Source organism: Myotis yumanensis, unplaced genomic scaffold, assembly GCF_028538775.1.
Source record: "Myotis yumanensis isolate MYYU_CA2020_CCGP unplaced genomic scaffold, mMyoYum1.0.hap1 SCAF_16, whole genome shotgun sequence".
In the NCBI taxonomy this organism is placed as follows: Eukaryota; Metazoa; Chordata; class Mammalia; order Chiroptera; family Vespertilionidae; genus Myotis; species Myotis yumanensis.
The window spans coordinates 20,371,109-20,393,165 of record NW_027223767.1 but is presented as its reverse complement, the minus strand read 5'-3'; the positions used below and the strand labels follow the sequence as shown (position 1 = coordinate 20,393,165).

At 43.8% G+C, this 22,057-nt stretch overlaps 1 protein-coding gene across 4 annotated transcripts in view; it reads right to left on the bottom strand.

Moving 5' to 3' along the window:
* Positions 1-331: 331 nt before the first annotated feature.
* SSH2 (slingshot protein phosphatase 2) overlaps positions 332-22,057 on the bottom strand; it is a 216,444-nt gene continuing 194,718 nt past the window's right edge. For all 4 annotated transcript variants that reach the window (XM_070394824.1, XM_070394823.1, XM_070394826.1 and 1 more), the window contains 4 exons: positions 20,042-20,188; positions 14,834-15,034; positions 5,696-6,530; positions 332-3,629 (listed from right to left, as the gene is read on the bottom strand). In XM_070394824.1, the coding sequence (XP_070250925.1) occupies positions 1,545-3,629; positions 5,696-6,530; positions 14,834-15,034; positions 20,042-20,188 (3,268 nt within the window). In that variant the 3' untranslated portion in view covers positions 332-1,544. The remainder of the gene's footprint in view (positions 3,630-5,695; positions 6,531-14,833; positions 15,035-20,041; positions 20,189-22,057) is intronic.

Here is a 22,057-nt window from a genome sequence, read left to right as displayed (position 1 = left end):
AGCAGCAGCATCCTAAACGGACTCTGTAAGGCGCCTGCCCTTGGCGGAGGCCACCCTGCAGCCTCTCAGCCTAGTCCATGAGGAGCTTCCCCCTGGGGGAGCGGGAAGCCGTTAACACTCCCATACACTCCCCGGCTGTGGGTCAGTGAAGGCGAACAACTTTCTGGGATTTCGGTTGAGGACGCAGCTGTCAGTCAAACTGTGATCTAAAGGGAACCTTTAGGGGTTTCTCTGAGGAGGAAGTTACTAATGCATAATTTGGCAGGAGCTGGCAATTGGGAGCCTCCATTTAAACAATAAAACAACTGTCAATATACTCCCAACAGATTCCTACAACACCCATCAGTTTTATTTCTGTTGTCTTTTTCCAGTATAACTCCTTAAAAAAAATAAATCAAAAAGACCCTCTGACATCAATAACAAAACACTGTAAGAATATGACATTATGTACATAAATACTGTGTAAAAACTAAAGAAATGACAAATCTTCCAGGAAAAGGGGGAAAAAAACTTATGTCAAGTGTTAACAGTGATAATATCAAAAAGAAAACTTTGCATTCAATGGAGGTTATACAAAAGTAATGTAACAATTCAAATGTCATCTATGAAATAAAACAAAACAAAACAGGCAGCATTGAGAGAAACAGCATGAGGGAGGAAAATAAATTGGAAAAAATATGGCCATTAAACTCAGAGGCCCACAGAATTATTCAAGTAATGGAAGGGTTAAAACCCTATATATGTATTCATTTTACAAGAACACATTGACTTTCAATTGCTATTTTTCAAACTTGTCCCTATTGTGTCTCAGTTTCCCATTTCACCTCCTTCTTATGCTTTTCTCAACAGAGGACCTCTTGGATTTCATTTGGGGTTGACTTTTAATTTAATAAAAAAACCTGATTTACTAACAGGTTTATAAAGCCAGCCATTATGATGCCTTTCTCTAACGATCCACTCTGGAACAGCAGGAGAATGGATTCTGGAAGACCCCCTTTGAAAACAGCAGAACCTGCCCACTTCAGGAACTCCAAAGGGCTGGGGCTGGGGACCAGGCTGAGAGAGCGCTGATGTCCCCTGCCGTCCAGCTGCCCTTCGGCCCACCTGAAGCATCAGGCCTGGAGAACAAGCCATCGTCACACTGGCCCAGGGGCAGCATTTTCAATTTCCGGCTTCACCCCCACCCTCCCCATCTGCTTCCATCCTCAATCAAGCATGCATGCCTTTTCTCAGAGGGCAAAATGAGGAGCAGGTGGCAGTTGATTGAAAAACAGCAATTTGCCTTTGATAAAGGTGTTCTTTGAAAATGAGTATATTTTGAGGTTTGAAATTTCTAAAAATAAAAAATGATAAAATGGTCTGGCCGTCCAAATCAATCTCTCTCTCACACACAGAGGGAGAAAACCCCAAACTCTGCATGTGCCAGGAACAGTAAAATGACCAAAATGTTATAAAATTAACCGATAAAGTGCATGTTCCTTACATATTACACCTGCCCCTTTTATAAACATTTCTTTTAGAAAGTCACATGTGTAGGCTCAGAATCACATGGTATTATAGAAAGGGTTGGTTGTCCTTTTTTTATCACTTGCTTTTTTCAGTCTCCTAAGGGGGTGAGTTCTGTGGTGCTGCTGCCGGGGAGCCAAAGCCAGCCCTGGAGCTGGGCCTGCCCACTGCAGCCCCTGGGTCTGCAGCAAAGGAAGGCCTCCTTCAGAACTAGTCAATTCCGGTCCTGCCTTGGGGAGCAAACACTGCTGACTGCAACCAAACTCTTTGGCATACTGTACAAGGGGCCTCTCCACCGGCTTGCTCTGCGCGATACACTCTGTTGTTTTAAGTTGCTCTATAAAATACTTGGTGGGCTCTGGGTTCTGGGGGGCATCTGAGTTTCCGGGGGGCTCCTGGGCCTCCATGGCATGCATGCCTGAGTCTGTTCTGATGAAGGGCTGAAGAAGTTTGAGATGAGGGGACTCAGAGGAGACAGGCTCCCTCTCCAGTAAACAGTCTTTACACAGGTCCAAGTAACCTAACTTGGCGAGGGAAGCTGAACGCCTCATTTGGGATGGTTTGGTGAGCCCTATCTGGCAAATCGCTTGGGACTCGATTTCTTTCGCATGCGCCTTCACCACACGGGGGCTGTGGCTAAGATCCTTTATATTGTCACTACTAGAGCTACGAGGGAGTCTACAGGCTACAGGTGATGGGTCCAGTTTTTCTTGTAACTTCCCAATGTTGTCACTACATTTGCTAATTAAGCTCAGGTCTTCACTAGTTAACTGGGAGCCCTTATATGGCACTTCATTGCCGCTGGACAGGGGGCCCTCCTGACTCTCTTCCCAGTGCCCCGGCTCTGCACAGGGCTCACTGTCTGTGGTGCTGCTTTGCTCTGTGAAGCCTTCCAGGTGAACCATGGTCGGGGGATGCAGATAATCCAAGTTGGCAGATGGTACGTGGGTGGTGTGACTGACAAATGGCGCTGCGATGTCCAGGGCTGTTGCCGGGCTGTTGCCCCAGCCTTCAGGGCTGCTCAGGGTGGAGGTCGGGTCGGTGGGCCTGTTCTGCTCAGGACAGGAAGGAGGAGGCAGAGGTAGCACTTTGGGGTACAGAGAAACCTGGTCGGGGCCCAGCGTCCTGTTCAGATTTTCATCTAGTGCACAGAGCACAGTGATGGACTTCTCCACTTTCATTTTCCTCAGTCCTTGCTCCCCACTCTTTTCACTGGTGGCTATTTCACCCCCTGGCCCAGGGTGATTGGGGGATGTGACCGCGTGGGTATACTCAATGATTTCTATCTTCTTGGGAAAAGGGACTGCCTGTGTTTCAGATTCCTGGCATGAAACCACAGTCCTCTGCTCTTTCAGGACTCCTTGCTGTTTGGTTCTAGTCTCTGACTCCGAGCACTCCTGAGGAGCCTGCAAGGAGCAGAAATCCAGCAGCTTGGGTGCTGGAACAATGACATCTTGCTCACAATGCAGTAGGGAGCCAGGCTCACAGCCACTGGATTTCCCTTTGCTCTTGTTCATCTCTGGTTCCCTGGGGACAAACGGATGTCCTAGGGTGGCTTCATCACTCTTCCCTTTCGGTGCCAGGTCTGCCACAGAGGAGTCATTCTTGGAATTCTTGCGAGCGGACAATGAAGTACAAGCAGGAGTAGCACCATGGTGCTCTTGCTCCTGCCGCAAGCGTTCCTCAAATTCCAAGGTAGCTCGTCTTACAGACCCAGGGTACCACTTGGCACCTGGGTGTATCCCTGGGCCCCCGAGCTCTTGTTCCCCCTCAGCTGGTTCCTCTTCTTCCAAGTCAGTGGTGGATGAGGGTACAGTTAGGCAGCCTTCTGGGTCCCACTTCCCCGAGTCTTTGGCTAGTTCAGGCTGGGCTGAGCAGGAACCCTCATTCGGCTCCAGATTTCCAGGTTTGTTCTCCGGGGCCTGGGCCCTCTCAAGGGGCATCTCATGGATGGAGTTCTTCTTTGGTGTATGGCAGGGGTTGGATAAAATGTCCCCCTTTAGTTGAATCTGTCCAACTCCTTGACTGATAGATTCAATCTCAGTTACAATTTCTTTGACTGAAATTGCGTTCTCTGAGTGAGATTGCATGAAAGTGTCTGGGCTGACCAGTTCTGAAATCGCCTAAGAAGAAAACATAGTGAGATGGTTATGGCGAATTGTAGTCTAATGGAAAATGCCAGATTTTCTGATTACTAATCCTCGGATCCAGGAGAACCTTCTGGACACAAATTGTGGAGTGCCTGGGACTGTCCTCTGCCGAGAACTGTACTCTGACCATCTGTTTCGTTGTACAAGAGAAAAACAGATTCATCAAAGGCAGAGATACAAAATTAGTTACAGGTTGTATCACTGTCTACTGAACTTTCTGTTCTGTTTACTCAAACAGGATGCCAATCTAACATCTTGCTCCAAAAATGAACAGCAAATAGCGTTGGAGGCTTCTAATTTTCCTAAGACCATGAGCCTTCAGAACTTAGATCAGACTGGGGAAATGAAATCTTTCCTCTCTGGCCTATATCAACTTCCAGTCAGAGCCTAACCTAGTTCGAGGGAAAGAGTTCCATTCAAGGGCTCACTGCTCTCTTCTCTCTTCTGTGTTGCCAGTTTTTATCCACGTCCTCCCACTTCTAGCAGCAGCATCCCAGCACAGGAGGGCACTATGTGTCTGATCATACAATTCCTAAGTTTCACATGGCTCCTCCTGGGAAATGTTTACTTGGCTTATGCAGCCACGTGCCTGAGAGAACTTAGAAACCGTGACTCGCTGACATTTTATTGTTCTACCAGTTATGAATTCCCAGTTGTATTTAGAACAAGGCCAAAGAAAACTGACCAATGCAAAATCAAGTCCTTTTGTAAAAAAAAAAAAAAAAAAAAAAAAAGGAACTTCAAAATCTGGAAATGGCCCCTGGACACTTCTTAAAGTGACATCATTATTACCATCCATCTACTTTAACATTTTTATAAGCCTTGAAAGTATAATATTTCCCTAGTAATTGTTCTGGTCTTTCCCCTTCAGTAGAGTCAGGGCTAGTACAAACTAACAAGGTCAGTTATGCCTTTGGGAGAAATCTGCTGGGACATCAGGCGGAGGCAAACTTGCCAAGCCTGGGAGAGAAGCCATAGCGGGCTGGTGTGTACATGGGCTGTGGAGGGAGTGCTCATATGACCAGGGACTGTGCAAAAAGCTATTTCTGTCAGAGCTGCTACACCCATTGGTCCAAAGGAGAGCTCAAGCATTCAGATTTCCTAGTGGACTCAAAACAGAGGGACAGCCTTTGGGAAGAGGAGAGGACAATTACCCTCGCATGGTTAAAAAGAGAGAGAACAGATGAATAATGGACAAGGTGTAACTATAAGTAGATAAACATCAGAAGATGTCAGCTCCACGGAGTTCCTTCAGTGAGGTTTGGTATGTTAGAGTAAATTCGTCACCATTTATTTTCCAACTACTATTATATTGATTAAAATGCATCCCAATTTCAGAAGTGTCAAAATGAGAATAAGTGTGAGCCTTACAAATAGTGATATACAGTAATTCTTTCCCTAGTCTGCAATGGTTCCCAAGAGCTCATAGGCCACTGAGAAAAATCTTGGCATTCTGTCTGCTCTCAAATCACTTCCACAAACCATCCCTCAACTCCTGAATACCACAGGGTCTGAGTCGAGGAACAATTCAGGAACATTATTAACAGCAAGAACTCAGCATGGGATTTAGGTGCTACTCCAACAACTATTTACACATGTCTAGTCTTAGACTTTTCTGAGACAGAAAGACTTTTCCAAACAAACCCATCTTTTCAGAGACACAAGTCTCACTTAGGCAGCATGAGTCCCTGGCACTTCATTACGGGTGAGATTTGATCTGAACGGCAGAGGTCCAGGGAGGGGACCGCTCTTTGTTCAGCCAAGAATTTTTTTGTTTTGTTAATCCCTTCTTTCCTCATCCCCTCAGAAATGGTTTCCAATGACACCAAAAACCTGAAAAGATAAATTCTTCAAAAGGCAACTGATTAAAAAAAATATTTAAACCCTGTTTTTAAGGAAAGTCTCAGCCAGACTTTCTCTCCCACACTGCCGTCCTAAATCTTGAGCCACATTAAAAAGAAAGTGAACATAGCAGAGTCCCAAATATTTTGTCTTAGAAGAGAATATCTTAGGTGGAGAACTATAAAGATAGCTTTTACCTTTGACTGTTCCTCATCTATTGACGATTCTTCGGATGCATGGGGAGTGTTACTCAAAGAGCTGCTTCTCTGGTCCTCAGCTGTCACTTCAGAAGGGGCTACTTCGACCACTGACAGTCGACAGCTTTCACTCCTTCCTCCAGCCAGTTCCTCCATCCTTGAGTGGGAAAAAGATCGTGACCGGGTTTCTTGAGAAAGCTCTACAAACTTCTCCAGGGCACTAAAAAAATCAATGCGATCTGTACTAAAATCTGAGACTTCAGCCTGGCAACTGGGTTGGGGGCTTGGTGACTCAGGATCAGGGGACATGGGGAGGTCTTTCAGGCGAGATGTCAATTCTTCCATTGGCAGTAAGTGGACGTTCATGTCTGCTTTCAGTGCATCTGTCTCCAAATCTTCAACTGTTAAGTCTGAGAACTTGTTGGGCATTTCTGGGGCCTGTCCAGGTTGGATTAAGGCTTTGGATGCATGGCAGTTGTCAAGGGGGAATTTTGATTCATTGAGACAACACCCTGATGTACATCCATTGATGTCATTTAGGTTTAATTCATCTTCAATCTGTCCGGCATGAAATTCCCTAGAAGTAAACTCCAAGCAGATCACTCTTTCTTTGGTACACAGGCCTTTCTGATTTTCATCTTGTGGGACAACATGTTCCACAAAGACAGGAGGTATGGATGGGTGACCTTCCATGGTCTTTACTTCGGCAATCTGGTCTGCTGAGGTGGTGATCTCCTTCTTGTTGAGTTCTAGCCCTGGCTTGCAGATGGGTTCATGGTGGTCTGAGAGGTCGCTATCTGAATGAGATCTCCAGAGCTTGTTATGCCGCTGTTTGCTGTGGAGGACATACACAAGAAACATTTTAGTCTGGTCTGTGAAAACAATCAGCACCCTCCAGGAAACTGCTCCCAGATAAACTTAAAACGTAACCTGCAAAATGCTTTGTTAATGCCCAATGGAAGTAGGCAAAAAAACCACATTTGCTTAATTTAACTAACAGCAAAAACAAAAGCAAAGCAAAAACAACAAAAACAAATAAATATGAGATCTCATTTTTTAACCTATTAGACTGACAAGAGCTAACCTGGTTGCTAGCAGCTAGTGTTATTGAGAGTATGGCCAAGCAAGCCCTCTCATATACTACTATTGGGAGGAATATGAATTTTTAAGAGTGAACTCTGGCAATAGTTCTCAAAATTTAACCCTTTAACCAGCAATTTTTCCTTCAAGAATTTTTCCTGGAGTATTACTACTATCAGTGCATAGAGATATATTAAAAGGATGCTCACTGTAACACTGTGGTCCTAAAACATTAGACACCAAAAGGAAAAAAAAGATTTATTTAAATTACAGTCCATACACCTCTATGCTATGAGGCTGGTAAAAAAAAAAGTCAGGTATTTTAGTAGAATGATGTCCAAGGTATACTATCAAGCGAAAAAGCATGTTGAACACAGTTGAAATGGTCAGTTCCCATGTTAGAATAAGTATAGGAAAATATCTGGAAGAACATATCCAAACTGGTAACAGTTCTTTCAAGGGAAGGTAAAAATACTTTTGGGGAGGGCTTTACTTTCTATACTCTGCATTTTTGTAATTTTTGAAATTATAAAATAATGAGCATGTTTATCATTCATTAATAATCAGAAAAAAAACCTAGAACAAAACAGCACTTGAGTAATACAAGGTGAAACAGTCTATGGAAGCTCATTACAAATCCTCATAACGGGGGTGAAGAGCTGATACAGGATTAATCACTGACATGAAAGTGTGAGGAGGGTGGTGATCTTTCTTGAATTAGAAGACAAAGATGAGGCTAGTAAACCTGGCAAAAAAGGTTGGTAACAGAATGGAAGAGAATTAGCAGAGAGTACAGCCCCTTTCATAAGGATCTTTGGATAAAAACCATTAGGCTAGGGCGACACCTGGAAAAGCAGATGGGCCAAAGGAAGACCACACACATCCATCCATCCTTTGGTTTATTTTATGGAGGGAAGGTCTGATGTGGGAAAGGTATTTCATTTCAAACCGCACTCTTGAACAAAGAAGCACAGTTCTCAAAGCTCTAGCCAAAAAGAGAAAGGTGGCCCTGTGGCTGGTCAGGATCGCCTGCCCAGGGAACAGGTCACTAACTGGTTTCTGAGGGATGGTTTCCATGACTTACAAGTTGATGAAGAGTGACCTAACCGCAGGGTAAAATGGGCAACAGCCCAAAACAACTTATCCTGGGCTCAGGGCCACGCCTGCCTCAGAGGCCTGTAAATCTCTGCTGAGTCATGTGCTTGCACTGATGTGAACCCCTGTTTGTTCTCAAGTCTGCACCTGCTCTCAGCTCCCCGTGCCTGTCTGCTGCTTGGGTGGGGATCTTTCTGACTCAGGCCTGCACAGCAAAAGGATGCTTTTCTGAGTAGGTCAATCTGTTTATGAAGACAAGCTATAACCAATCAGTTGGGTGTAAGGTAGGGTTTTCACTCTTTTCAAGTTGCAAGAACTCAGCCACCCCTAGGAGGAGACAACATATCACACATCCCAAACGAGTGAGTGGCTATGTGGAGGAGCAAGCTGACTGGTTGGATAGGTGAGGCCTAACAGTGACCAACCAATGCCAATGTGCTTCCCTTTCAAGTTTCTTCTTTCATATATAGACACCCTTGTTTCCTGATCTAAGTACGACTGTGTTCTCCAATTTCCAGCCCTCACCTATATAAACATGTTCAAACCTGCACTGATTCCTCTTAGCCACCGTGGCAGGACAATTCCCATCATGCAAATGACTAGGAAGACATCTCAGGGAGTTGCTCTCACCCTTCTAATAATGTAAAAGAACATCTTGTCAGTCAGCAGGCAAATGGGATGTTTTCATGACCCCAAGAACCCACAAGGTATGATTTTTAAAACTGCCTGCAAATCACGAACCAATCAGGAGGGAACGAGACACTGAAGTTATGCTAATAGGTACAAACAGTGCACGCTGCAGCGGAACTGGCTGGCATCATTTGCCCAGCAGGATTTCTTTCTCTTCCTGGAGGAGATAATCACCAGAAAATATTGGGTCAGGGCTCTGGAATTACACTGATACCTACTTGTAGAGGAGAAAGAAACACCCCAATCTGAAGAGAGGTCTGATTCTGCCGCCTTTTTCATTTTTGCAATAGGACCTGCATGGAGAGTGTGGTAGGCGGCTCTTGTATACGGTCAAGATACTCACTACCAGGGCCTCTGAAGCACTGCTGCTCCATGGGCCCTTCCTGATCCCTTCCCTCCACGCTCCCCCTCAGGGGTTATTAACCTCTGTCCTGAATTTTATGCTTAGCATTGCCTTTCATTTTTTTTTCTTTAGAGTCACCACCCTTTGTTCTTAATGATATACTGCTCAGGTTAGTTTGTTTTGAAGTTTATATAAATGAAATACTGTATGGATTCTACAGCTGTTTTGTTGCCTCTCTGTTTTTTTTAAAAAAATATATTTTATTGATTTTTTACAGAGAGGAAGGGAGAGAGATAGATAGTCAGAAACATCGACGGGAGAGAAACATCGATCAGCTGCCTCCTGCACACCTCCCACTGGGGATGTGCCCGCAACCCAGGTACATGCCCTTGACCGGGATCGAACCTGGGACTTTTCAGTCCGCAGGCCGACGCTCCATCCACTGAGCCAAACCGGTTTTGGCCTAACACTCTGTTTTTAAGATTCAGCGATGTGCATAGCTGGCATAGCTGTAATTTCAGAGTAAAATTTATTTGCCCATCCTATTGATGAGCAGTTCTGGCTATTATAAACAATATTGCATGGCCATTCCTGTGCCTGGTGCACACTCTGGTTTCTCAAAGATGTTTTATATATAGGAACAGAAAGGTGGGTCACAGGGCATGTATAAATCAGATTTTACCTAGTAACACCAAACTGTTTCCCAGTGAAGCTTTTTCCCAAGCCAGTTTAAATGCTCCTTCACTAGTTGGAATAGATGGAAGGCATTAGATCATATTTATTATTTTAAACTGTTAATATTTAAATTCAGCTGACATCCCCCACCTGGTTCCAGGTAGGCAGCAAGTAAACAAGTTGCCAAAAGGAACTTCAGAGCTGGTTTGTGGTCTGGATGATGCAACCAACTCCAGTTCTCTTCCACCTTGAGTGGCCTCTGACCTGAGTAAGAATTTGGCCTTTTACTTAGTAAATGGATAAGAAGGAAATGTAAATGACAGGATGCACATGATATCCCATTTTCCTGTCTTGACTTGCTTTCTTTCATATTGTTATATGTTTGGGAAAGCACTAATTCTATTGGAGAAAGTTATATAGAGGAAAATATTGCTAAAAATACAATATCAGTTATAGTAAAATCAGACTGTTTATGGTTACTTCTTAGGGCATTAGGCAGCCTGTAGAAAGGAGAAGAAAGAGAAAAAGCTTCAATTGAGCATTTTCTGTGTGCTGTGCTTTAAGATTATTTTTCTGAAAAGCTATTAAGAAAATCTTTAAAAAAAGAAAAGAAAAAGAAAAGAAAATCCTTTAAATGTTGATTGTGATTGGTTGTCACCTGGCCAGGACCACATCCTTTTATTCTCGGGTTCCCTCCTGCTGGCTCACTAATGTGCACCAGCTAACTAGACTTCAATGTCTCTACCAGCAAAGCCAGAGTAAAAGACAACTCTACCTCCTCTGGCCCTGGAGACAGCGGTGTTCAAAGAATCAAAACTGACATCTATGAGGACATGTGGCAAAAACTCTCCCTGGTCACCACCCAGGTTTTCCCTCCTTGCCTTATACCCTGGAACCTAATATCACAGACACATGGTCAGCTTGCAAAAGCCTGAAATCTGAACTTGTCTAATGGAACATAAATCTGCCAGATACCTGCATGGTCAGAGTCGAGAATAACAAACAGGGCTGCTGGCTGTTCAATGGAGGATTTCAACACACACACACACACACACACATACACACACACACACACACACACGCACACACCCCTCCTCCTGCCTCATTCCCCAACTATAAAAAATAAAATTAGATATGAATAATATCAGTGGCTTTATGATATCCCTTAGGTCTCAGGGAGAATATTAAATATTAGGCTTCTCCAGACTCTTAAAGACACACTGAAATATGCAAAAAATCCCTTGTATTTCAGAGGGGCCATATCTGTTTGGCCCACAGCCTCACATTCTGATTAAGAGATTGCAACTAATTCATAAATCACTTTGCTAAACCTCTCTTCTACCAACCAAGAGGTAAAAGTACCAAGCTAAGAGACTCACAAAGAGTCTGCCATCTCAAATTAAGTACTCAGTGCCACCCTGGACAACCATGTGGCTAGAGAATCTAGGCTCAAGGCTCTGTCTCTCCGAGAAAACCACCACATGCTTCCTGGGAGAAGATACGAAACACAAGACTTAAGTAGCTGGGTAGGAAATGGGATTTCTTTGCAGATAGAATGAGTGGGATTTTTCTAAGGACTGTCCTCTCCTGGTTACCTAAGCTGCAAAGCTAGTCAGAGCTCCAGACAATCACAGGAGTCTGGGCCTCTTCGCTTTTCTAAGCAAGCACTCAGGGTTGTGCAAGAATCCGCTGGGCCCAATTCGCTTGGCAGTTAGCTTGGCAGGTAACCTGCCTGCAAATGCCATTTCTGACAACACATCATAGATTGCAGACCCTAATGGCTGCTCACTCAGCAGGCACCCCCACTCTTTCCCTCACTGGTAGAAGCCTGATTTGGTTGGGGTATTCAATGTCCCTTGGGTTCAGGGAATGCAGTACTTTCCTAGCACCAGAGCGTGAATGTGAATTTGTTTAAGCCAGCCCAGGAAATTCTATTTTCCTGGCCAGTGATTAGTTTTAACCACATGACCCAGTCCTGGCCAATGAGTCCTGTGGAGAAGTCTATTGGGGAGGTTCTGGGAAAGGTCTCCCCCCATAATTGAAATGCCCATTCATTCAGCCAGATGCTGTGGAATTTACATGTAGATGCCTAGAAATGTGGCAGACATATGGCAATCATGAGGAGACAAGTTCAAGGACCAAGCCATTAACCAAGGAAGGCAGAGAAGAAAGATGAAGAGTACCCAAGTCCCTGATTACATCACTGAGCCATTACAGAGTCTAGTTCTGGGCTTCTTGTTACAAGTGATGGCACATGGTACAACTTTTAAAAATACCTATAGCTTGGTGTTGGGCCAAATGTCTTTTTAAAAAATATATATTTTTATTGATTTCAGAGAGGAAGGGAGAGGGAGAGAGAGATAGAAACATCAATGATGAGAGAGAATCATTGATTGGCTGCCTCCTGCACGCCTCCTACTGAGGATCAAGCCCGCAACCTGGGCATGTGCCCGTGACCAGAATCAAACCCGTGACCCTTCAGTCTGCAGGCCGATGCTTTATCCACTGAGCAAAACTGGCTATGGCTATGCTGCCCTTTTTACCCTCATTTAAGATTTTCCTGAAATTTCTTTAACACCTAAGAAAACCACATACGCTAAAAACCCCCAACCTAACAGCTTGCAGTAGCCTGCGATTCCAGAATAAATACTGAAATTGGCAGGACACATAGTATCCTTCCTCTCAGTGGGTCACGTGAGGACACTGCCTAACATCCGTCATGTGTCTGGGAATATATAATATTTATATCTCAACCAAACCTCAGATGCCTCTTTCTTGTGCCAAAAAGAACTGCTGTGTTCTACCTTCTGATCTAATCTAAAAATGTCATCAATATCTGGCCCCAAAGACCTATAAATTCTTTTTAAGTGGAGGAGACTTTCATAGCCTCCCAGCCTCCTAAGAGAACAGCTCAGAGGAAACCATGCCAAGTGCTGAGTAAATGGGAGGGTTTTTTAGTGGAAACCATAATGCTGTGCTGTGACCACATTTTCACAATACTTTGGGGTTGGAGGGTGGTCCCTCTGCCTGGATAGGCTAGAAGGCTCTTTAATATTTTGTTCAGGGGAAACACAGCCCAGATCCAAGAGTCAAGACCAAGTCATGAGACTTACTGGAGTTAAACTCTGGCACTAGGCCCCAATGCTTCTAGGCAGCTGTGCCTCCACCCTAACAAAACCATGGAGAACATGCCTACATGGTAACAACGAAGCAAAATCTAGCACTCCACAGAACTTCAACATGTGGCATCTCTGGAAGCTGATCGTTAAATCCAGCTTAATACCTGAATCTTTTCCCCCAGAGCAGCTGAAGGTGGCTTTCACCACCAAAGGGGTAATAAATAATGCAGTGAAACAAATTACTCATTTTATAACCAATTACCAACTTACTGATGGAACAGCTAGTTCTGATTGAGACAAGAAAATGTTCAAGACCTAGTACTGGGTCGACAGAGAAAGACAAATAAATACTGTGTGGTGTCACCTACTTGTGGAATCTAAAAAAGCTGAACTCAGAGAAACAGACAGTGGAGTGCTGGCTACCAGGAGTAGGGGTTGGGAGAAATGAGTAGATACTGGCCAAAGGGTACAAACTTCCAGTTATAAGATTGCCAAGTTCTGGAGAATCTAATGTATGGCATGGTGATAACAGCTAATACTTTATTATATACTTGAATGTTGCTAAGAGAGATCCTAAATATTTTTACCACAAAAAAGAAATGTGTAAAGGGATGGAGATGTTAGCTAATGCTATGGTGGTAAGCTGTTTGCAATGTATAAATGTATCAAATCAACACACTGTACAGCCTACATTTACACAATACTATATGTCAATTATATCTTAACTAGAGGCCCAATGCATGAAATCTGTGCAAGGGGCTTGGCCCTCGCAGCCACGGCTTTGTCCAAAAGGACGTCCGGTCTAATTAGCATATTATGCTTTTATTATTGTAGAAGGTAAACCTGCAGGAAAAAGGAATAAGTGATGGTTAAGTGCAGTGTAAGTCCTCAGTATATGTTGTTACAGTTGAAAGGTAAGATAATGTCAACTGTTTCTGTAGGTATTGAGTTTATAAATAATTTTTCCTTTGTAATTTTTTTTTTGCATTTTTACAAAGCATATATAGGATGGGGCATACACAGGCTTACAGTTATTTGTATGGAAAATAATACAGTGATTAATAACCTCTCTCTTACTCTCCCTTCCCCTCTCTCTCTAGAACCAATGAAAAGCACATCCTCGGATGAGGATTAAAAAAACACACCAATAGGTCCAGCCAGAGTGGCACAGTGGTTGGGCATCAACCTATGAACCAGGAGGTCATGGTTCGATTCCACCTTGGGCACATGCTCTGGTGGCAGGCTCCAGCCCCAGTAGGGGGCGTGCAGGAGGCAGCTGATCAATGATTCTCATCACTGATGTCTCTCTCTCTCTCTCTCTCTCTCCATCTTCCTTCCTCTTTAAAATCAATTTAAAAATATGTATTTATGTGTAAAACCAAAAGAACTATTTCTGGGATGCACCTTTTCACCCCAATATATATCCCAATTCTGCTGATGTTGTCACATGACCCAAATTACTGGAGTGGGCTCAGTGAAACCAAGTACTGGAAAAAAAGTCCAAAGTAGCAGCAGGCACTTTTTCTTTTTCTTTTTTTAACAAATGGGCCAAACAATTTCTAAGAATTTCAGCTATGCCTAGAATTACCTTGGGAGCAATCCATTTTGATAAGACAGTGCATCTGGCATTAGAAATTGTTGAGAAGGGGGAGGTGGAGGAGGATATAGGCGGGTAAATGGTGATGGAAGGAGACATGTAGGGTGGTGAACACAAAATACAATATACAGATGATGTTATGGAATTGTGCACTGAAACCTATATGCTTTTGTTAGTGTCAGCCCCAATAAATTCAATAAAAAGGGGAAAAAAAGATATTGAGAAGTGTCTGTTAGAATCTACACCCAGGTGAAAACTGAAATAAGGGAATAGTATTTTCCACCCTTTAGCTTAAATTACAGAGCGAAAAATAATGTTAGTTTTCATTAAATGTCTAATCTCCCATGCTAATCTCAAATGCTTATACTTATTTTGTAAAAAACTGGCTAGAGATATCAATTTTTAAACATGTGACATATCCATGTTAGGCTGTGACACATCCATGTTAGGCTGAGAACTAGCTGCAGAGAAGGACATTTTGCCTTTCCTTAGGGAGCGTAAGGATGGAAAATCTGAGAAAGTCACACTTAAGGACCCACCTTGCCAGCAGAATCCCCTGGTACTCTTCCAGTTGTCTCATGAAGCTGGGGTTGGGCTTAGTCACTGTTCGTCTTTCCTTCACATAGTCATAGGCTCGGTCCAGATTCCAGCCATATTCCTTCATTGCATAGGCAATCACAGTGGAGGCTGAGCGACTCACCCCCATTTTGCAGTGCACAAGGCATTTAGATCCATGTTTCCTAGTTTGGGGATTGAGGTAAGAGGAAAACACAATGGTGAGTACACTTTCAAAGCCAGGTTTGAAATGTTTCCAAGTGTCCTGTCCTGCCCTTCCATTTTCTTGCTATGCAACCCATGCAAACATTTATCAGGTATAAGACAATGCACAAGGTACTATGAGGCACAGTAACATTTTTTCCCTAAAAGGTAGAATTCAGTGGAAGAAGCAGACGAAGTTCACAATGGTAACTGAAATGCCAGCTGGTCACAGGGTGCTAGGGGAGAATTTCGATTTAGAGACTGGACCCCTGTGGCTGAAGGCCAGTCCCTCCATGGCCCCAGGGGCATGTTTCATGGCGGGCAGTCTCTTGAGCTACAGGTGTGGCAGTGATTCACCTAATTTACCCAAATGTTCTCAATTGCTTCCAGTTCAAGTTCCAGTCAGGGTTCTGACCCTGGAGGAGAGCACAAACCAAGTGAAACTAATCCTCCTCTGTACTCAGATGTAGCCCCGGATATTACTTTTCACATCACCACCCATGTTCTGTCTAGGGACTGGCTGTACAACCCGTGGAGCTGGATGGGACCATGAGATAAATGCATCATGTGGCTCTTTCAGTAAGGAGGGTGGATACATAACTACCCCCCGTTTTTTAATGGGGTGGAAAAACAAGAAAACAAAGTTACCATAAGGTGATACTTACAACAAACACAACTAAACCTCTCAGTCTTAACATGCCAGAGTTTACTTATCTTGAATATAAGCATTACTTGGTTATGCTAATTCTGCTAATAACACAATGTCTGGCACAGAATAAGCCTTCTGATACTTGCTAAGTGTGTGAACAAACTTATGGATCTGCTGATTAGATCTGTCAGCTATAAGTAGGAACAACATTTTTAAATCTGGGAAAGAATGATTACTCTTATCACTAGTGTCATGGGCTGGAATTCTTCCCAAGTAGCTATTCCAATAAATTTAAAAATGCACGTGTCAGCCTAAAAGGGGAAATCTATTCATCCACTTGCTCACTGTATTATAGTAGATAAGCTTCCTTGGGGAAGCTTATAACTCTCCTGCTGGAGGAGACACGGGAAAGAGTTCAGCACCAATGCAAGGAGGCACAAGTTTAAGTGCCAAAAGGAGTGAGCCAAATAAGCTAAAGGAATGCAGAGAACAGTCTGGAATAACTGAAAGTCTCAAAAGGAAGGTAAGATTAACCTCCTAGCTGTCAATTAGATGCAAAATGTTGATGTGGTGTGTTTTTGTGCTTAGATTATCCCAAAGGACTAGGAAATACTTGTTTCGTTTATGGCACCATAGGGTTTTCATTTACACTACAGTTGGGAAGCCAATGCACAGTGACTCAGGTGGAAGTTCAGACATGTGCTCAAATATATGCCCATCAAGCTCTGACAACTTTAATGCATAAAATTTCAGGTCTGTACCTGCAGGCATGGAAAGTGTTCAAATTTGGACAATCTTAAGAAAACGCAATTATAAAATCCACTTCGATGAAAACATTTATTCATATTAAACTAGGCTTTTTCAGTGGATGGCTTCTAACTCACGTAACAAAGGATCTGATGTCAGTTTTCAACGAACTCAATTTAAGTTCCCCTCCAACCCCCCGGCACCTAGTGCTGGATTGTCCAGATTAAGCCTGGTCTCACATTAGTAACCCTAAACTCACCCATATACAGATTCTGGAATTTAGGGCCCTGATTAGGTAAAACACATGAGGTGCCCAGTGTGCCACTCAGGAGAAACTCACTCTCAGATGCAGGAGCCTGAGAGTGAGTGCTGCTTCAATGTAACCTGGGCACCTCATGCATCTCATTCTAATCCCAGCCCTGCTGAAATCACCCTTTCTTTTCATTGGGACTGGGGCCTCACCTTGAACTCTAGCTTCTTCAGCTGTGACCCTGACAACTTGCCTAGTTCTTTCTTTAAGGGACTAGACTATTCTTATATCATCTTGGGTTTAAGTACTATCCTCACCATTTGTTTCTTAACCTCTCTGAATCTTATCTCTATAGTCTGTCCACATCTATACAGAAGGATGACAATATATGCCTCCCTGGGTTTTGGAAAGTATTACATGAGAGAATACACGTAAAGTACCTGGCACATAGTAAGCATGTCATGGGTGGCATTATTATTGGGAATCCTATATAATAAAAGCCTAATATGCAAATTGTTCAACTAGGAGTTCAACTGCTTATTATGACGTGCTCTGGCCACAAGGGGGCGGCGCAGAACATGGCAGGTGTTGGCGACGCTGCGCAGGCGGCAGTGGAGGCACTGCCAGCTCCAATGGGCCCGTGGGACCGTGGCAGGATGGTGGAGCAGGTGAACGGTGGCGCCAGGCCAAAGCAGGTGCAAGTGGGGGCCTGATCGCCCCGAGGATCACCCTGCACATGGCGACCAGCGGCAGTGGCAGGGGGGTGGGGCCGCCACCTGGCTCCCAGGTGCTGAGGGAGCCGGGCCGCCCAGCCCTGACTGACTGCCCCATAAATCAGTAATGGTGAACCTTTTGAGCTCAGCGTGACAGCATTTTGAAAAACCCTAACTTAACTCTGGTGCAGTGTTACATATAGAAATTTTTTGATATTTGCAACCATAGTAAAACAAGGACTTTTATTTTTGGTATTTATTTTATATATTTAAATGCCATTTAACAAAGAAAAATCAACCAAAAAAATGAGTTCGCGTGTCATAGGTTCGCCATCATTGCCATAAATGGTGACCAGCGGCTGGCAGGCCCTGATCACCCAATTGGGGCCAGGCCCTGGGCTTGGACGGAGAACTGGGGATGGGCTGGGGGGCGGGGAGGGCTGCGACCTCTCGCTGGCTACCTGGGGGCTGGGGTGACGGGGACGGAGGTGCGGTGAGAATGTGGAGTGTCCACCAAGCTTGCTCTCACTCCCCCTACTAACCTCCCCTGGGAAGCCAGGGCTTGCGCCAGGGAAGCCCTCATGCTCCGCCGGTGCCGGGCACCCCCAAGGAGTCCACCTCACACCCATGTGGCCTCTTCCAGGTGGGCCGGGCTACAGCTGCCGACCGCAGGGGCCAGTTGGTCTCCCTGTGGGTTTGCGCAGGAGCAGGTCTGCGAGGCTGACTGGGCGGCCCAGAGGCCCATACTGTGCCCTGGCCCATGGCATCCGGCCAAGCTCACCCCATCTCTGCATGGGGACTCAGGCGCCGTGACTCAGGCAGAGGAGGGTGTGTGGGGGTCTGGGGGCCCAGAGGTCAGCTGGGACCTGCCCTTCCACGCCAGATGCTCGTGCTTCGATCACAGGCCAGGCCTAGCTTTTTCTATATATATAACAGCCTAAGTGACCAGCTGACTGGCCGACAGCTATGATGCACAATGACCACCAGGGGGCAGATGTTCAATGTAGGAGCTGCTGAGCGACAGCAACTTTGCAGAGTGCCCTCTCGCACTCCAGGACCCCTCGGGGGATGTCTAACTGCCGGTTTCGACCCGATCCCTGCAGGCCAGGCCAAGGGACCCCACCTGCCGGAGGGACCCTGCTCACTCCACAGACACCCTTTGAGCCACAGCGCTGCCCCAGGTGCGGCCAGCCGGGGAGGGACCACGGGAGGTTGGCTCCAGAGTGTGTCCGGGCCGTCTTGCTCAGTCCTGCCCTGCTGGCCACCTTCTAATTAATTTCCTTTCAATGTGCACGAATCTGTGCACTGGGCCTCTAGTAATTTAATAATAGAATATAAAATGTTCTTTAAGAATATAAAGTGCTCTTTTAGGTGCTACCTAGAGACTAAGAGAATGAGCTCAAAGCTAGGGTATGGGAATTTAGGTAACTAAAAGGAAGAATCTCCTCATCATGAAAGTTCTTAAGAGAAGTATGGACTCATTCTTAAAGGAGGACTTTACAAACAGAAGTGCCTATCACCTGCCAGGGATGATTTGAATGTGGTCCCACCTGAAGGAGGAGTGTGGCCAACATGCTACGCCCTCTCTATTGAAGGCATAATAGGATTGGCAAGGAAATCCCCAGGGACTTAAAAAACAAATGAGTGTTGAGCCCTGGCCAGGTGGTACAGTTGGTCATCCTGTACACCAAAAAGTTGTGGGTTCAATTCCCTGTCAGGGCACATATCCCCGGTCGGGGCATGTAAGGGAGGGAACCGATGGATGTGTCTCTCACACATCAATGTTTCTCTCTCTCTCCCTTCTCTCTAAAATCAGTAAGACATATAAAAAATGAGCGTTGACCTATTAATACTAATTAATACTAAGCACTAAATTAAAATAATCAAATAGCTTCACTAAAAGGACCAATTAAAATTTTAAATTTAAGGAAGACATCAACAGAAAGGCCAGAGAAAAATCTCACTATTTAGAGTATCATAAAAGTAACGTAAAAAAAAAAATGAGAAAAGATTTCCAAAGATCTCTAAGTTTATAGAGAGGAGGACCCAGTATTCTATCTGTGTGGAATAATGTCAATTATACAACTTTAAAATGTCTCCATTGGCAACTTAAGCATTTCATTCAGAATTTCTCCCTTCTCTCATTTTTATTTCTTTAGCTGCAGCTTAAGTTTATATACTCTAATTTTGTGCTCAATGGAACTAGCCAACATGAGATCATCTTTCAGGGACTTCATCTACTTACAGGAAAAGTATTAAGTCACTAGTCATCTTTCCCCGAGGATTAAGAAATCTCAGTCATCTTTTTAAAAATTGATTTTACAGAGAGGAATGGAGAGAGAGAAACATTGATGTGAGAGAGAAACATTGATCGGTTGCCTCCCTTTTGCACCCTGACCAGGGATCAAACCTGTAACTTGGGTATGTGCCCTGACTGGGAATCAAACCTGCTACCTTTTGGTGCACGAGCTGACATCCAACCAGCTGAGCCACACCAGCCAGGGCTTTTTTTCTTTTTTCTTTACTTCCTTTTTTTCTGAGTACTCTCAGTAAATACTTATTTCAGGCCCCAGGCATGTGTGGTGCACATGGAACAAGGGTAAGAATGTGTTCGAGACCCATTACTTACTTTGCTTTAGAGATGAATTTGTAAGTGTCATTCCAGTAAGCCAGGAGATCCGTTGCCTCTTCATCATATACCCGAATGTTATGATATTCGAAGACTCCTGGGAAGAAGTTATCTATCTCTCGAGTGACATTCAAAATATACCGCACCCTGCAAAGAAACCAAGGGAGAAATTGGCTCTACTACTCAGGCTAAATCCAATTTCTAGCACTGCTTTTCTTATTTACAACTTTTTAATCCCTATGCTGAAATTAAATACCAAAATATTGAAGAAAGCTAAAAAACGAAGAGCCTATACTTATTTAATACAGAAACTGTATAATAGGGCCCTGGGCACACCTGCGCACCAGGGAGTTACTGGGAGAAAAGTTGTCTACCAAGTTGAACATCTAAATTCCATTTCAGTTTGCGTAGTTACACAATCTCATCTTGGATAGTCTTTTGAAAACATGTCTTGTATTTTACTCAAAAGAATCAGCCTGAGGCCCATGAGGGAAAATTCCTCTATAGTCACTAAAATTACCAGCAATATAATTTATTCTTTGGAGGTCACTTGTATTAAATTATGCATCTCAAGAAACAAATAAAAACCAGAAGAAGGAGAAGTTTCCTCCTATCTTCCTAAATGCCAGATAGTCAGATTTTGCTCTCCTACTCTCTCTAAACTACGAAATGCAAATGAGACCAGAGCTGGGAGGGTCAGAGGAAAGTTGGATTTGAAACTATCTGAACTCTCTAGGCTGCATTCCTGGCTGCCATGGCAGCAGATGTGTCTGAGAGCTCTATACTAAGAGGCCTGCAGGAAAGGGTTCTGTATCAAAAATTTTTTCTGCTATCTGTCTCCCTGCACAATGTCAATAAATGCTCGGGTTTTGTTTGCCAAAGGGTGATCTTTTCTTAATGCCGTGTGAACTTAGATATCACGGGAGTTTGCTCCAACAAGAGAGCACAGGCTCCCTCATTTTTCTGCAGAAGCTGCTTCCTTCTCAGAATCGCATAAAGGGAGGGTTCTACAAACCCATCTCCAAAGTCAGAGAAATGACTACAGGAAGGGAGAGCCGTAGCTAACCAGTTCTGTGGTTAGGTGAGGAGACCAAAATTGTTCTGGGATATGATTTGAATCTGTTAACTCAGCATCAAAGTTTGTTACTAGAAATGATTTTTCTTTTTAATTTAAAAAGAAAGCACGTGCAACTTGGGAAAGTCTAACAGTTCCCCAAAAGGTTAAACATAGAGTTACCATATGACCCAGCAATGCCTCTCCTAGGCAGAAACTCAAGAGATAGGAAAACAGAAGTCCACCTAAAAATTTGTACATGATTGTTCGTCTCAGTTTTTAAAATAGCCAAAAAGTGGAAACAACCTAAATGTCCATCAACTGATGAATGGATAAATTAAATGTGGTATATTATGGAATATGATTTGGCAAGAAAAAAGGAATGAAGTACTAATAATACATGCTATAACATTAATAAATGTTGAAATATAATGTTAAGTTAAAAAAAATTCTTAAAAGACCACATACTGTATGATTCCATTTACGGTATATGAAATGTTCAGAATACGCGAATCTATAGGGACAGACAGTAGATTAGTAGTTTCTAGAGGCTAAGGGAAAGAAGGCAATAAAGGCAGCTAAAGAGTATAGGCTTTCTTTTTGGGTTGAAAATGTTTTAAATTGCTTGTTGCACAACTGTGAATGTACTAAAAATCACTGAAGTATACATTTTTCAGTGGGTGAACTGTATGGTATATGTATTATCTCTCAATAAAACAGTCAGAAAAAGCCCAGCCAGTATGGTTCAGTGGTTGAGCAATAACCCTTGAACCAGGAGGTCACAGTTCGATTCCTGGTCAGGCTTGATCCCCAATAGGGGCATGCAGGAGGCAGCTGATCAATGATTCTCTGTCATCACTGATGTTTCTATCTCTCCCTCTTCCTTCCTCTCTCTCTAAAATCAATAAAAACATAGTTTAAAAAACTGTCAGAAAAAAAATGAGCAAGCACACTTCTTTTAT